The following is a 14,700-nucleotide window of genomic DNA, read 5'->3' on the forward strand; positions in this document are numbered from 1 at the left end:
CACATCCCCAGCCCTATTTTGTATTGTTTTTAGAGACAGGATCTCACCAAGTTGCTTAGTGCCTCACTGTTCCTGAGGCTGGTTTTTAACTTGCAATCCTCCTGCCTCAGCCTCCTGAGCCATTGGGATTACAGGCATGTACCACCATCCCCAACAAAAATTTTCCGTTTTCCCTACTGATTTTTTTGATTAATCCCCTCCCCAATTTTCTATATTCTTCTCACCAAAAGGTACTGTTCAGGAAGATTTCCAGCAGGTCTTTATCCAAGTATCAATTGGACACATTACCTATCAACCTTGCTCCACATGGGCGGGGAACATAAATGGCATGACACACAGCATATGAGTACATTCTGGTCATTATCGTGGAACAAGGGTGTCTGCCTATTCTCTCTGGAAATCAGACCAATGCTCCATTTTTCTAGGTCTTCCCCAATGTTGTCTTTGATACCCTTGAGAAAGAATGAAAAAGTTGTACTTGATGTTCAAATTATCTCTGTGAGTGGAAAACACTGTAAGTGTATAGTCACTAGTGAAAGTGATTTCAGTGCTGCTTCTGCAGTCTCCAGAGTGAAAGATTTTTTTCTTCACTTTTCCAGCCAGCTTAGGGATCCTTAAGTACAATGATAAAACTGGACCTCTGGTGCACAGGACCAAAGTTATAGAAACAAGTTAGGGCCATAGGGTGGTGAGAGAGGCTGGCCACACCCTATCATTTATCTGGGATTGAGTGAACTCAATTGATGAAAGAGCTTAACCAGTGCAAGAAGGGAGGCCTACATCATCCTTATCCTTATTTGCTTGTAAAGAAGCCAATTTGTGTTAATTGTGTTGGCAATTTGGAACAGCCACAAGGGAACTGATTCAAGACAATTGTGGGATGACCTCTCTGTTCCATCCTAGTCCCAATCATCACTCATAGTCAGGTGGGAAATTGGAGCACTAGGAAATGTTCTTTGGTCAGAGAGAGTAGACATGTTTTGCTTCTCACACATTTTACTGTGTTACAAGTAGTTTTAAAGACTGTACATGCAGGGAATTCTGCCATGGAGAGAGATATAGGAAACTGAAGGGATAAATTTTAACATCTGGGTAGTCACTGTCTTCCCTCTTCCCCTCCTAGTTTGCAAAAGGTTATGTCCCATTGATAGCCCAATTTCCTAACCCTCATCCCCACCTAAGGCAGCTAAATTGATCTACTCAATTGCGGGGGGGGGGGGGGGCGGGGAAGAATAGGGGTAATCCTAAAAGAGTGTGGAATTGTCAGATAACAGAGGAGGGAAGAAAAAGGGGTCTGAGTTTTATTGATGGAATTATTAACTTGATCACTTAATGTTTTTGAAGAGTCACTAGTAAGGACAGAAATCTTATTTTACTATTTACTTATTTTGTCTGACTGTTCATCTTTAAATACGACACGGCTCACCAGACAATGTGCAGCTCTGCTTCACCCAAGTTATCCAACAACAGAAATAGAATGCAGACACTCAGACATCTATCTAGCTATAGAACTGTTCAGAGACGGGGGTGGTAGGAAGGAAAATGACGTACTTCTCTGGCCCTCACCCACCCAATGACTGGAATGCGTGTTTGGGCTGGTTTCTCCGCCCTGGAATACGCAAATCCTAGTTTCCCCATTCTCCTCTGTTCGGCGACAATTAGATTGATTGTACAGGGTGAGCTGGATTTTGTAAGAGGAAGGAATTTTACTGAACAATTCGTTTGCCTTGCTACTAACTTGGTTACAGTTGCTTAAATACTGCAGCTATTCCTGCCTCTGTGGCCTCAAGGGCTAAAGTGGGACAAGGCTGGTATTTTTGGTGATGAGGAAATACTTATAAGGGAGGTTGGGTGTTGTCGAACTGGGGCAGAGATCACAGTTGGGGTCACTGCGATCCCGGGGTCAAGGAGGGGATCGGTTTGGGGTTGGGCATCATGCATCCTCAACTCGGGAGCCGCGGCCCAGGCTCTGAAGTTGCTGGCACACTTGCCGTTCCCTCTGCCTGCTCCCCAGAGGGGGGCACCCGGGAGCCGGCGCCTAAGGAACCGGGGCCCACGCGGGAAGGTCGAGCGAGCCGGTGAGGTCACGGTTGCCATGGCTCTGGGCAGTGACGCGCGTCGGCACGTGACCAGGGGTTGCCATGGCGCCGGGCGCCCGGCGGCGCGGGAGCTCCGCCTCCCGGAGTGACGTCTTTCAGGCCCCCCCTCCTTTTCCCGCCCCCCCCTTGCCCCCTCCCCCCGAGCCGGCTCCCCGCGGCCCCGGAGGTTTCACTGCACAACAAGATGGCGGCAGCGGCGGCGAGCGGAGCTGGCGGGGCTGCGGTGGCCGGAGCTGGGGGATCCGGGCCGACGGGCCGCCTGCTGCCTCCGCCCGCGCCGGGGCCCCCGGCCACCCCGGCCGCTGTGCCCCCGGCAGCCGGCCCGCCGCGTCCTGCAGCCCCGGCCTCCCGCGGGCCGATGCCGGCTCGCATCGGCTACTACGAGATCGACCGCACCATCGGCAAGGGCAACTTCGCTGTGGTCAAGCGGGCCACGCACCTCGTCACCAAGGCCAAGGTACTGGCGCTGGGGGACCCGGCGGCTGTGGTCTGTGCAGCCCGGGACCCTCCGAGTGTGGCGGGGCCAGGCGAGATCCGCGACCCCCGGGACTGAGGGGTCGGGGCAGCGAGTGGGGTTGGCATTTGGGAGAGCGTTGGGGGCCTGGGAGACGGGCAGGGAGTCGGGGCGGAGGGAGTGAGGAGGTAGAAACACCGGCGGACCCGGAGAGGGAAACTCCAAGCCGAGGGGCGAAGGGGCCACAGAGCCCTGGGACCCCGAGCCGAGCAACTGGTCACGGGAAGGGGGGTCCTCAGGGCTGCGTGGAGGGTAAGTGGAAGGGTGAGTGGAAAGATGGGGTTGGAACTCTCAGGGGGCCGGCGGACTGTAAGCCAAGAAGACTCCGGAACCAGCAATTAGGAAATCGTAAGGGAATGAGGGCAGGGGCATATGAAATGTGGACCAGGAGGATGGGGGGAAGACAAGGGTAAAGGCAGACCTGGGCTTCTGAGGGGCCCCGGGACGGATGGAACATGGACTGGGGTTGTGTAGTGGGTGCAGGGCACTGCAAGGTATGAGACTTGGCACATTGTGACAGGAATCCGCATTTGATCATCAAAGACTGATAGTGCAACTGGAAGCCTAGGAGAGTCTCGAATATTGGAGGAGGCAATGAAGAAAATGGGGAAATGAGGTGGGAAATTGTTTTGTGTGTCAGTAGGAAGGGGCCCAGGTTTATGGTGGCACTAGTGAATCTAGGGTTAAACAATTTGGGAGAGCTGGGTTGCTGGATATTTTTAGTTGTTGGAGGGTCTGGAATTGTGGGCTTTATGGGAATCCAGGGTGGGCTTTCAGTGGTGAGGGCAAACCTTGCAACTGAGAAACCCAGACACCAGAGGATTACACTCATTGGGCCTTTTGGTTCCCAAGGGATTTGAGGAGCTATAGTAGTGAAATTGGCCAAGGTCAATTAGGAAGCCGTATAGGTAAACATATAAAATTCCCCTTTTGAGGAAATATGGGTAGCACTTTGATATAAGCTTTCTGGGGGTGTTGGAATCTAAGACATCAGGAGGAATCCTGTAGTTTTTATAGAACCCAGAAAGCCCATTTTCACTCCAGAATTTTTCTTTGCTTGGTAACTCACTTGAATGAATACTTTTAATGTAGTCATTCATTATATTTAAAACTGCAGTTTGTGCTTTCCTTCAGCCTGACAAATGAAGAACCCTTATAGCTGCTGCTGCTTCCTACCAAAGCCACATCAATTCCCCTCACCTCCTCAGCCTAGCCTCTGGTTGTCATGACCTACCTGGGGTTTTGTTTTTATGGCCATCACTTGTTTTCAGAAGCCTAGGTCTTCTCTCCTGTTCATTTGCAACCTGAAGTTCCTCCTCCTGCCCCTCTCTCTGCCAAAGGCTACAAGAGGCTGTTCTTACCAAGGTGGCAGGGTGGGTAGCTGTGGCAATTGATTGGTCAGTTTCACTTCCTCTGGAGGCCCCCCTTCAACCTTTTTTCAGTTTTTACCAAAGAATGTCAAGTCTTCAGATTAGAGCTGAACAAGACACCCAAGTCCAAGACTCCCTGATGGTTCCCACAGACCCTTAGGGGAAATAGATTGAGCCTGTAATGTAGACTCTGGTACGTGGCCTCACCACCTAGTGTTTCCAGTCCTGTTTACTGTTAGTGAAGCCAAATTTATAAACAGTGTTGTCGTCCCCCTCCCTTCTAAGTAATCACATTGTGCTTCTGTGATTATTTTGCTCTGAGCTCTGGGGAATGGACTCCATGAACTTAATTGGTTGTCTGGTTTATGGTCTTAATGATTTGAAAATATTTGAATCTTCCAGCCCTTGGATATACCAAAATATTGATTAAAAAAACCCAAAAAAGCAAAACTATGACTTCCCCATCTAGGATTGAATGTTTTTGTAAATATAATTGCAAATAGTTGATTCTTGGGGATATATATATATATATATATATATATATATATATATATATATATGACATTTCTATGTTCAGTAGTCAGCAAAGCCAGTGCCTAATTATGGCTGGTCTGCTGGCTTTCTAATTTTGTGTGTGTGTGTGTGTGTGTGTGTATTTTGAAGCTTTTTTTTCTGAGACCTTGGTATCCTTTAGGACTGCAGCATTTAAAACATTGGCTTGTTTATGAGTGGGTGTCACTGTTTATGTTGGTTTTTATCTTTGATCATTTGTGGTATACAGTTATGCAATTCTTATGTATGGAAATATTCAGGGTCTTGAATGAGACTGAATGGCTTGGACAGTGAGTTGCATGTGTGAAGAAACCATACCAGCACTCATTTGTGTTTCTGTAGCAGTGTGCAATTTCCTACTTACAGTTACAAGTACCCTATCTTTTGCAGCTTAAGTTACTCTGACGACATGAGTGAAGCTTAATTCACAAGGAGTTGTCATGTGCTCTGGATGAACGATGAACATATTTTGGCCTGCTCCTTGCTTATCTGAATCCACTTTGGAAGTGGTTCTCAACTGCTGACAGCTTAGATGTGCCTAGCAGCTGTTGACATACAGTATGATGGCCTATTAATGCCATGGTTTGGTTATATAATGGTGGGGAAGGTGCATATGTACTAGAAGTTGCAGGAGCTGCTGCTTCAGTTACTCAGGTAGAGATTTTTCTCCCCATGCACTGCTGCATTTATCTTACTTCTGCAGTCAGGTCAGTCCAAAGCAAAGAGTTATCTCCCCCTGCCCCCATCTCGTTCTACAATGTATTATTTTTGTTTTTTCTTATTGAGGTGTGTGGTTTTCTTTTTTCTTTCTCTTTTTCCCCCTGTAGGTAATTGAATAGTCTGGGTTTTTCTTATAACCATAAATAACAATCAGACTCAAGTAATACAGATGATACTTGTGCAGGTTAAAGGGGTTAGGTAATAGATATTTTCTGAACATTGGAGAAAAAAAATATTTATGGTCACCTTTTCTTACATGACCCTTTCCAAGGACTAAGAGACTAAAGTAAACTTCATTTATTGACTAAACTACTGTACTTCATCCAACAATAAGTGGTGAAGCTGGCTCTTTCCCAAATCCTGTTAACTTGCAAACCTCCTAGAGTAGGACCCTGGGATGAATAAAATCAGTAGAGAAAAGGATGTTATCTTCCTATTTGGTTTTTGTGTACTTTTGCAGCAGTGGCATTCATGAGCTCAGACTTCATATTGGCAGCACTGCAGTGCTTAGAGCGTCACTGCAGAACAGTTCAGAGCAGTGAATATTCATCTGTGACATACTTTGGTCAGCAGCTCACCCTGCCTTTGTCCTACCTGCTTTGATTTCCTTTTATTTTGGGGGAGGAGCCTACCATAAGGTTCTCTGGCTGTCTTCTTTAGATAGGACACTATAAAGTATTGAAGAGGTTAAAAAATAGGTTTAGTGCTTTTAGATTGCTTGTAGTCTGTTTCATGTTTTTGTGCCTTCATGCTAGTTGGACAAATGGGAACCAAGAGTAGGTATATTTTGTGTGCATTTAAAAAAGTATGCATGACTATAAAAATCTTTGATTAAGTACTTTTAAACTGCTGTGTGCGGTAGTACACACCTGTAATCCAGGCTGCTTGGGAGTTGAGGCAGGAAGCAAGTTCAAGGCCAGCCTGGGCAACTTAGTGAGACCCTGCCTCAAAATAAAAAGGACAGGGAATTCGCTCAGTATAGAATACCCTTTGGTTCAGTTCCCAGTACCGCATAAAACAAAATAAATGAAAACCCTTTTAAACTGTATTTCAGTAAATATGCATCACTTGCCTCTTATTGGTTTGTGATAAGAACTTCAGCTTTGGGTAAGACTGTCTGGTTTGAATCCTCTGTTGCTTAATGATGGGCCATGAGAAGTTATTTAACTTCTTTGTGCTTGGATTTCCTCATCTATAAAATGGGATGGCAATAGTACTTACAAGTTTGGGTGTTAGGAAGATTCAGTAAGATAATATATGTAAAGGTATTCATGTTTAGTCAGCATTTAATAAATGTTATCATCATCATTATCATCAGGTGCGATAGTAACCAAGATAAGACACTCCTTTTTTTTTTTTTTTGGCTTTTTACCCTTAGGAAGAGTTCATGACTGCATGTATCTTCAGTTTTGTGTGGGTGTATGCCATCCTGATGATAAGCTTTCATGGTGAAAAAAATTAATAATTTGCTATTGTTTCAGGTGCCCCTTTGAGATACCTTGGGTTTAGTTGCTGTGGAATGTGAGCTGACTACTCTCATGAAATTGTTATTTTAAAAACACAGTTTTTGGCTCATTAAACTTCTTTTTTTTGTGGGTGGAGGCATTAGGGATTAGGGGTACTTTATTGCTGGGCTATATCTCCAGTCTTTTTATTTTTTATTTTGTGACAGGGTCTGGCTGCTTTGCTGAGGCCGGCCTCAAACTTGAGATCCTCTTGCCTCAGCCTCCCGAGTTGCTAGGATTATAGGCATGTTAACTGTGCCTGAGTTGATTAAACGTTTTTTTTAAACAATTATGAGACTTAATGAAAACTAACACTGACTTTTGCTTTGGACTGCCTTAAATTTTCATTATCTTTTGGTAACTAATTTTTGTCATATTGATAATAGAACAGTTTGAGTGCAGTCTTTTCTCCAGAGATTTGCTTAAATTTGGTGGAAAATATGTAAAAACATTCCAATAAGCTTAAGAACACATTTGCACTTATGTGCAGTGTGCTTCTTAGAAGGCCTAGGTTAGGATCCAAACTTTAAAAATTACACAGAGAAAACACCTTCCCCTTTGAGATTGTTCCAAATATTAACTAGCCAGGACACATTTGTGTGCTGTTTTTACTGCAAACTCATTTTCACAAGACTAACTCAGAGTGGGCTAAAAGCATTATTTTTACCTTTAAGGAAGAGTTGATTGAAATAGATGAGATGATGCATGTGCCCTTTAGGAAGTTGAAAACAATAATTTTTGGCATAACTGGAAGAGATAATTATGTCAAAAAGAAATTGAAAGCAAGATTTACATTACATACATTTGAGGAAGATAGTCCTATCCCTAAACAATCTAGAAGTGACTATTGAAAGATGACTCAGTTCATTTTGACATAGTTTTGATGGGTTTACTAACTTTTTGGAACTTGGAGAAGAGCTAAGACTGATTGGGACTAGTCTTCAGAGTCAGAATACCAGTATTCCACTTTCAGCATCCAAGATGTTTATTTTAACATTCTGACTTTGGTGCCAGCTCCCTAGAAAGTCATAGATCTGGCTCAAGCCAGAGGTGCCCAGACTAGTTATTCCGGTGCCAGAAGTGCTGTTTTCATTTTCCAAGCATCAATCTGGCTGATATTTTCTAGTTCATGGCACTAAACAGAACAAAATGGACACATGGAAAAGAATAAGAAATACTCTGTATTCACTAGAGTCTCTGTAATTGTAAAAAATGCCTAAGACATATCTGCTAAGAGATGGAATCTTTCCCTTATCCATTCATTCATTCAGCACACGTTGACTGAATGCAGTTATTTTATCAGTCTATTCTAGGCTCTGTAATAAGCCAATGAAGAGGAGAGACAAAAAAGCACTTGCTTGGAGCTTACTTTCACATAAGTGGAGACAGACAGGAGACATGTTAAAAATATATATGTGTGGGGAGGGGGGATGGTGGAGGATGGGAAAGGCAGCGGAGCACAATAGACACTAGTATGGCAATATGTAAATCAATGGATGTGTAACTGATGTGATTCTGCAATCTGTGTATGGGGTGAAGGTGGGAGTTCATAACCCACTTGAATCAAAGTGTGGAATATGATATGTCAAGAAATTTGTAATGTTTTGAATAACCAACAATAAAAAATTAAAAAAAAATATATATATATGTGTGTGTGTGTGTGTGTGTGTGTGTATGTGTGTGTGTATGTATTTTTCCATATAGTAATGAGTAAGTATTAAGAAGAAAATAAATGGTCTAGGTCTACAGGTCTGGGGAGAGGTGCTGCTTCAGATAGAGTGGTTATGGAGGGATTTTTCAAGATTGCGACAATTGAGTTGAGACCTGAGTAATGAGGGAAAAGCATCCTGGGAAGATTTGGAAGACAGAACATTCCCTGCAGAAGGAATGGCAAGTGCAAAAGTCCTTGAGAACAGAAATGAGCTTGGATTATCTAAAGATTAGACCCAGGGTCATGTATCATGGTACCTTAGTCCACAAGGGTAGGATGGTAAGGGGTAAGGTTAGACAGGTAGATGGGCCAGATTATGTAGGTCTTGTAGGTTATTTTATGAAATTGGGCATGATATAGGGGATTGGCATCTGATAGTATCAAAGTGGAGCACTGACATAATTTGATATTTTAAAACTCATGTTTTTTTTTGGGGGGGGGCGGTACTGGGAATTGAACTCAGGGGCACTCAACCACTGAGCCACATCCCCAGCCCTATTTTGAACTTTATTTAGAGACAGGGTCTCACTGAGTTGCTTAGTTCCTCACTTTTGCTGAGGCTGGCTTTGAACTCGCAGTCCTCCTGCCTCAGCCTCCTGACTGCTGCCATTACAGGCATGCACCACCCCACCTGACTTCATGTTGGGTTATTTTATGGTTAAGGGCAAAAAAAACTTTTTCTGATGCACTTCTTAAGACACAGGAAATGGTCAATTTTAACAACTTAATATATCCTTTCACACTTTAAGAGAATGCCATACTTTTTTTTTAATATTTATTTTTTAGTTTTTGGTGGACACAACATTTTTATTTTTTATTGTATGTGGTGCTGAGGATTGAACCCAGCGCCCCGCGCATGCCAGGCGAGTGCGCTACTGCTTGAGCCACATCCCCAGCCCGAATGCCATACTTTTTGCATATAAGCTAAACATGATCAGTCAACAAATATTTGTTCATTTGTCAGGCACAAAAAAGACTTTAGAGGTATGATGTTCTTTTCCAGAGTCTGGAAAAATGGACTTAACAGAATTTAGACTCTCTACTTTTAATAGACTATTAAAGTTGTTTAGATCAATTATCCATTATGTTCATGGCTGTCTTCTGTATCATCTCTCATTTTCTTGGAGTCCTATAGCTAGTCAGTTACGGAGTTTGAATTAGAATTCAGGTACCTGCTGGGTGTGGTGGCACAAGCCTGTAATTCCAGTGAGTTGGGAGGCTGAGGCAGGAGGATTGCCAGTTCGAGGCCAGCCTCAAAAACTTGAAGCTCTAAGCAACTTAGTGAGATGTTGTCTCAAAATAAAACATAAAAAGGGCTGGGGACTTAACTCAGTGGTAAAGCACCCCTGGATTCAATCCCCAATTAAACAAAAAATGAAAAGAATCCAGGTATCTATGCCTAGTTAACTCCCTGACTTTTGTAATTATAGAAAACATTATTTTTGCCCTCTGAACATTTGTTTTTTTGTTAGAGACAAGATATATCTCCTAAAACAAGTGAGATTCCTCCAAGAATGGAGGAAGAGTAATATATACCAACACTGTACTTCACCAGTGCTCTGTCATTATGTCATTGTCATCCTGCCATTTACCTGCAGTCCTCCCTGCTTTGCCTTCAGATCTCCTACTCTGACACTCTTGGTGCCCCCTTGACTTGACAGATGTGGAGGAAGTAAACAGGGAAAGAAATAAACATTGAAAATACAGTGACCCAAACCTTCACCTGCCTTATATAGTTTTCTTGTGACACTCTTATCTAGCTACTGCCAGGGAATATGGGTGGTTATGCTTTTGGGTTGGATTGGTCTACCTTTGAAGGTGATTTCTTAGATGAACTCCTCACTTACCAGATCATTACCAGTTTCCAGTGATGATGCCATCTTATAACATGTTAAAAGAATTGGTTTCCTAGAGACTCCTTGATGACATGGTGAGGACTGAGAGAACCCTGTATCTAGGGTTTCTCTTAATTTCGTTCTATTTTCTGGCCTGAGAGCTACACCTGTTCTTCACATGAGTAAACTCATACATCAGGTGAGTCCCTGATCCCTCCTAATGAGTAGCTTTATCCGTTTCTGATATAATCATATGACCAGAGCGTCCTTAGCCTGACTGATAGTATCTAGAGGATGAACATTATACATATTCTCATGGCTTTTGTCTTTATTTGATATTTCATTGTTAAATAAATGGCCTAGGCAGTGTCTTTGAGAAGACTGTAGTCTGGAATGAATTAGATTGATAGACCCCTTTTTGGATCTATTCAGAGTAGAATCCCATCAGCTTGTACAAAACTGTTGGATGAGGCATCATGAAGTTATGTTAGGAACATATTTTGATTAGCATTTGTGATCCGCAGTAGGTAAGGAGTCTCTGCCACTGTAAAGTATTTTATCTCAGTATTAGGCTTTTCCAAGAGGTAGGAATCAGATTGTGAATACTTAGCCACAGTTCTTAGAAACTGAAAAGGAAGAAGAAAACCTGTTGAAGTTTGACTATGTGGGCTGTGCTTACTCACTTGAATACTTTTGACCAGTTATTTTAAGCTAAATTTAGGTTTTGATTAGGAAGTTATCAGAAATTATCAGATTCCTGCCTATTTCCAGTTCTAGCACTTGCTTACCAACAGTATGCTTTCCTTCTTGTAGCTCATCCCATAAGTGCATGTGAATGCTTTCTAAAAAAGTGCTCCAGAGCTGGGGCTGTAGCTCAGTGGCAGAGCACTTGCCTAGTATGTGTAAGGCACTGGGTTTGATTCTCAGCACCACATAAAAATAAACAAAATAAAGGCATTTATTTTGTCCATACACAACTACAAAAAAAAAATAATAAAAAAAAGTGCCCCACTTTGATACTATCTGATGCCAATCCTGGGTATCAGGCCCAATTTCATAAAATGGCCTATAAGAGCTACGTAATCTGGCCCATCTACCTGTCTAACGTTATCCCTTACCATCCTATTCCTTGTTGACTAAGGTACCATGACATGTGAACTTGGGTCTAATCCATAGATAATCCAAGCTCATTTCTGTTCTCATGTGAATATTTTCCTTTTTATAGCTCTACCTAGAACTGATTGTGAAAATTTGGGTTAGCTATCCATATTTTCTTCTTCTTCTTCTTCTTCTTCTTCTTCTTCTTCTTCTTCTTCTTCTTCTGTACTGGGGATTGAACTCAGTGATGCTTAACCACTTAGCCAATCCCCAGCTTCCCCCCTACCTTTTTATACATATTTTATTTAGAGACAGGGTCTTGCTGAGTTGTTTAGTGTCTCACTAAGTTGCTGAGGCTGGCTTTGAACTTGATCCTTCTGCCTCAGCCTCCCAAACCACTGGGATTATAGGTGTGGGCCACTGCATCTTACTAGCTGTCCATATTTCTTGAGGCTAAATACTTTGGAGAGGAATTTTTTGTTCATTCATTGCATCTATCCATTCAATAAACTATTGAAAAATTATCAAAAATAGAAAGGGGCCTTCGCATGGTGGCACACAACTGTAATTTCAGTGACTTGGGAGACTGAGGTGGAAGGATCACAAGTTTGAGGCCAGTCCGGGCAATTTAGTGAGACATTGTCTCCAAATAAAAAATAAAAAGTGCTGGGGTGGGGCACAGTGGCACATGCCTGTAATCCCAAGGGCTGGGGAGGTTGAGAGAGGGAGATCACAAGTTCAGAGCCAGCCTCAGCAACATTGAGGCACTAAGCAACTCGGTGAGACCCTGTCTCTAAATAAAATACAAAAATAGGGCTGGGGTTGTGGCTCAGTAGTTGAGTGCCCATGAGTTCAATCCCAGGTACCAAAAGGAAAAAAAAAAATCTAGCCTCTTTTGCTCCATGGCCTGTCACAATACAATAATTTAATGTAATCAAATAATAATTATATTCTCAATACTTAGTACAATGTCTATAAGTATTCATTAAATGAATGAATGTAAGTAATAAAAAATATCTGTTTTATACTCAGTGCATCTTAGACTTATTAGAATTTTCTATTTCTGTTTAAAATGTTAAGGACAAATAATTTTCTACCTTTTTCTCAAAAATCTCTTGTTAAGGAGATTTTATAATCTTTCTGGGCAAGTATTTTTTTACTTTTAAAAAGTATTTTTTATATATATATACACACACACACACACACACACACACACACACATACATACATACACATATACACATACATACACACACAGTGCTGGGAATCAAACCCAGGGCTCTGCACATGCCAGGCAAATGCTCTACCACAGAAGCACATCCTAAGCTTTTTGGTATATTTCAAGCTTTCATTATTATGAAGTTAAGTGTATCTAAAGTAAATCTTACAATTTAAATTCAAGTTACTTATTGTATTTACTTATTTTTACAGTGTTGCGCCTTGTGAATTCAGGGCCTTGTGCATACTAAGCAAGTGCTTTAACCACTGTGGTACATTTCCAGCCCATGTTCTTCATTTTTTTTCCCTATTTCATTCTATTCCCCCGGCTATTCTTGAACTAGGGTACTCAAGTGATTCTCCTGTCTCAGCGTCCTGAGTACTATGAGTACAGGCATGTTCCACCACCCCCGGCTAAGTCTCCTATTTTATGTTATTTATTTAGTTTTTAGTACTGTGAATGGAACCCAGGGGCACTTAACCACTGAGCCACTTCCCCAGCCCTTATTTTTTATTTTGAGACAGGGTCTCATTAAGTTGCTTAGGGCCTCACTAAATTGTTGAGACTGGCTTTGAGCTTGAGATCCTTTTGCCTCAGCCTCCTGAGCCACTGGGAGTACAGGCGTGGAACACTGTGCCTGGCCATTTCTGAATGGAAGGTTCTTTCATATCCAGGCTCCCAGTGGGTTAATTCTCTGAGATGGCTCCATGAGTATGGTCAGCCATTGCCTCTAGTTTTCCTTCTTCTGCCTTGGAACCTCTCCCTTTGGAGACCAACCAGACTGTCAGGCTATTGGCCCTTCCTGAAAAAACTTCACACTATTTGTTGAGTTGCTTCTTGTTCTTTCCTTTCTTTTGATTACTGGGATTGAACTCAGGGGTGCTTAGTTTCTTAGACATATCCCCAGCCCCATTTTTTTTAATCTTTTTATTGATTTTGTTTTTTTTTTTAAATTCATGACAGCAGTGGAATGCATTAATTCTTATTACACAAATAGAGCACAGTTTTTCATATCTCTGTGTATAAAGTATGTTCATGTTAATTCCTGCCATTATACATATATTTTTTTGCATTACAATTCTTAATATACATATATACCAAAAATTTTCATATCTTTGTTTGTATAAAAAGTATGTTGACACCCAATTCAAGTCTTCATACGTGACCTTTGTATAATGATGTCCATTCCATTCCACCATCCTTGCTAATCCCCTGCCCCCTCCCTTTTCCTCCCACCCCTCTTCCCTAACTAGAATTCATCTATTCCTCCCATGCTCTCCTTCCTTACCCCATTTTCTAAGCCCCCTTTTCTATTTTATTTTGAGACAGAGTTTCCCTAAGTTGCTATGACCTTGCTAAATTGCTGAGGCTGGCTTTTAACTTGGCATCCTCCTGCTTAAGCCTCCCTGAACTATTGGGATTATAGCTGTGCACCACCAGGACCAGCCCTTCTTGTTATTTTCTTTATATTTAAGTGATCTGATTAAAATAGTTTTTTTCTCCCCCCCGTCATTGACTAGTAATCTGTGTGTGTGTGTGTTTGTGTTTGTGTTTGTGTGTGTGTGTGTGTGTGTGTGTGAATATTGAGCCCAGCACTGTTCTGTCACTAAGCTACATCCTCAGCCCTTTTTATTTTTTATTTTGAGACAGGGTATCACTGAGTTGCCTAGGCTGGCCTCAAACTTATGATCTTCCGAGTTGTTGTGATTATTGGTGTGCACTACTATGCCAGCAATCTTAATGAATTACTTTTAATTGATTCTTAATTTTAATGGATTAATGCAAGTAATATTTATTGTATCATCTGTATTCTAAAAGAGACTACAACTAGAAGGTAAGAAGAGATTTTATTCTAGGGTAGATAAGGGGTTAAATTAAAAGAGCAGTTGACTGCTTGCAGCTTGAATCTAATAGAGAGGAAGGAAGACGAGGTATTAAACATAATAAATTCTTCTTTTTGTTGCTTTTTGCTTTGTTGGGGATCAAATCCAGGGCCTGCTGCATGCTAGGCAAGTACTGTTTACTGAATCATATCCCCAGCCCATAATAATTTTTTTTACATCAACCACACTGTTTT

General features: G+C 42.1%; 1 protein-coding gene across 3 annotated transcripts in view; it reads left to right on the forward strand.

Annotated features, from left to right (window-relative positions):
* Positions 1-2,282: 2,282 nt before the first annotated feature.
* The window catches only part of Sik3 (SIK family kinase 3), a 243,456-nt gene continuing 231,038 nt past the window's right edge, over positions 2,283-14,700 (forward strand). For all 3 annotated transcript variants that reach the window (XM_046438715.2, XM_046438716.2, XM_046438717.2), the window contains exon 1: positions 2,283-2,556. In XM_046438715.2, coding sequence (XP_046294671.1) covers positions 2,284-2,556 — 273 coding nt within the window. In that variant the 5' untranslated portion in view covers position 2,283. The remainder of the gene's footprint in view (positions 2,557-14,700) is intronic.

This window comes from Marmota monax, unplaced genomic scaffold (genome assembly GCF_021218885.2).
Source record: "Marmota monax isolate L192 unplaced genomic scaffold, Marmota_monax_Labrador192_F-V1.1 WCK01_AAM20220418_F8-fsc00081, whole genome shotgun sequence".
In the NCBI taxonomy this organism is placed as follows: Eukaryota; Metazoa; Chordata; class Mammalia; order Rodentia; family Sciuridae; genus Marmota; species Marmota monax.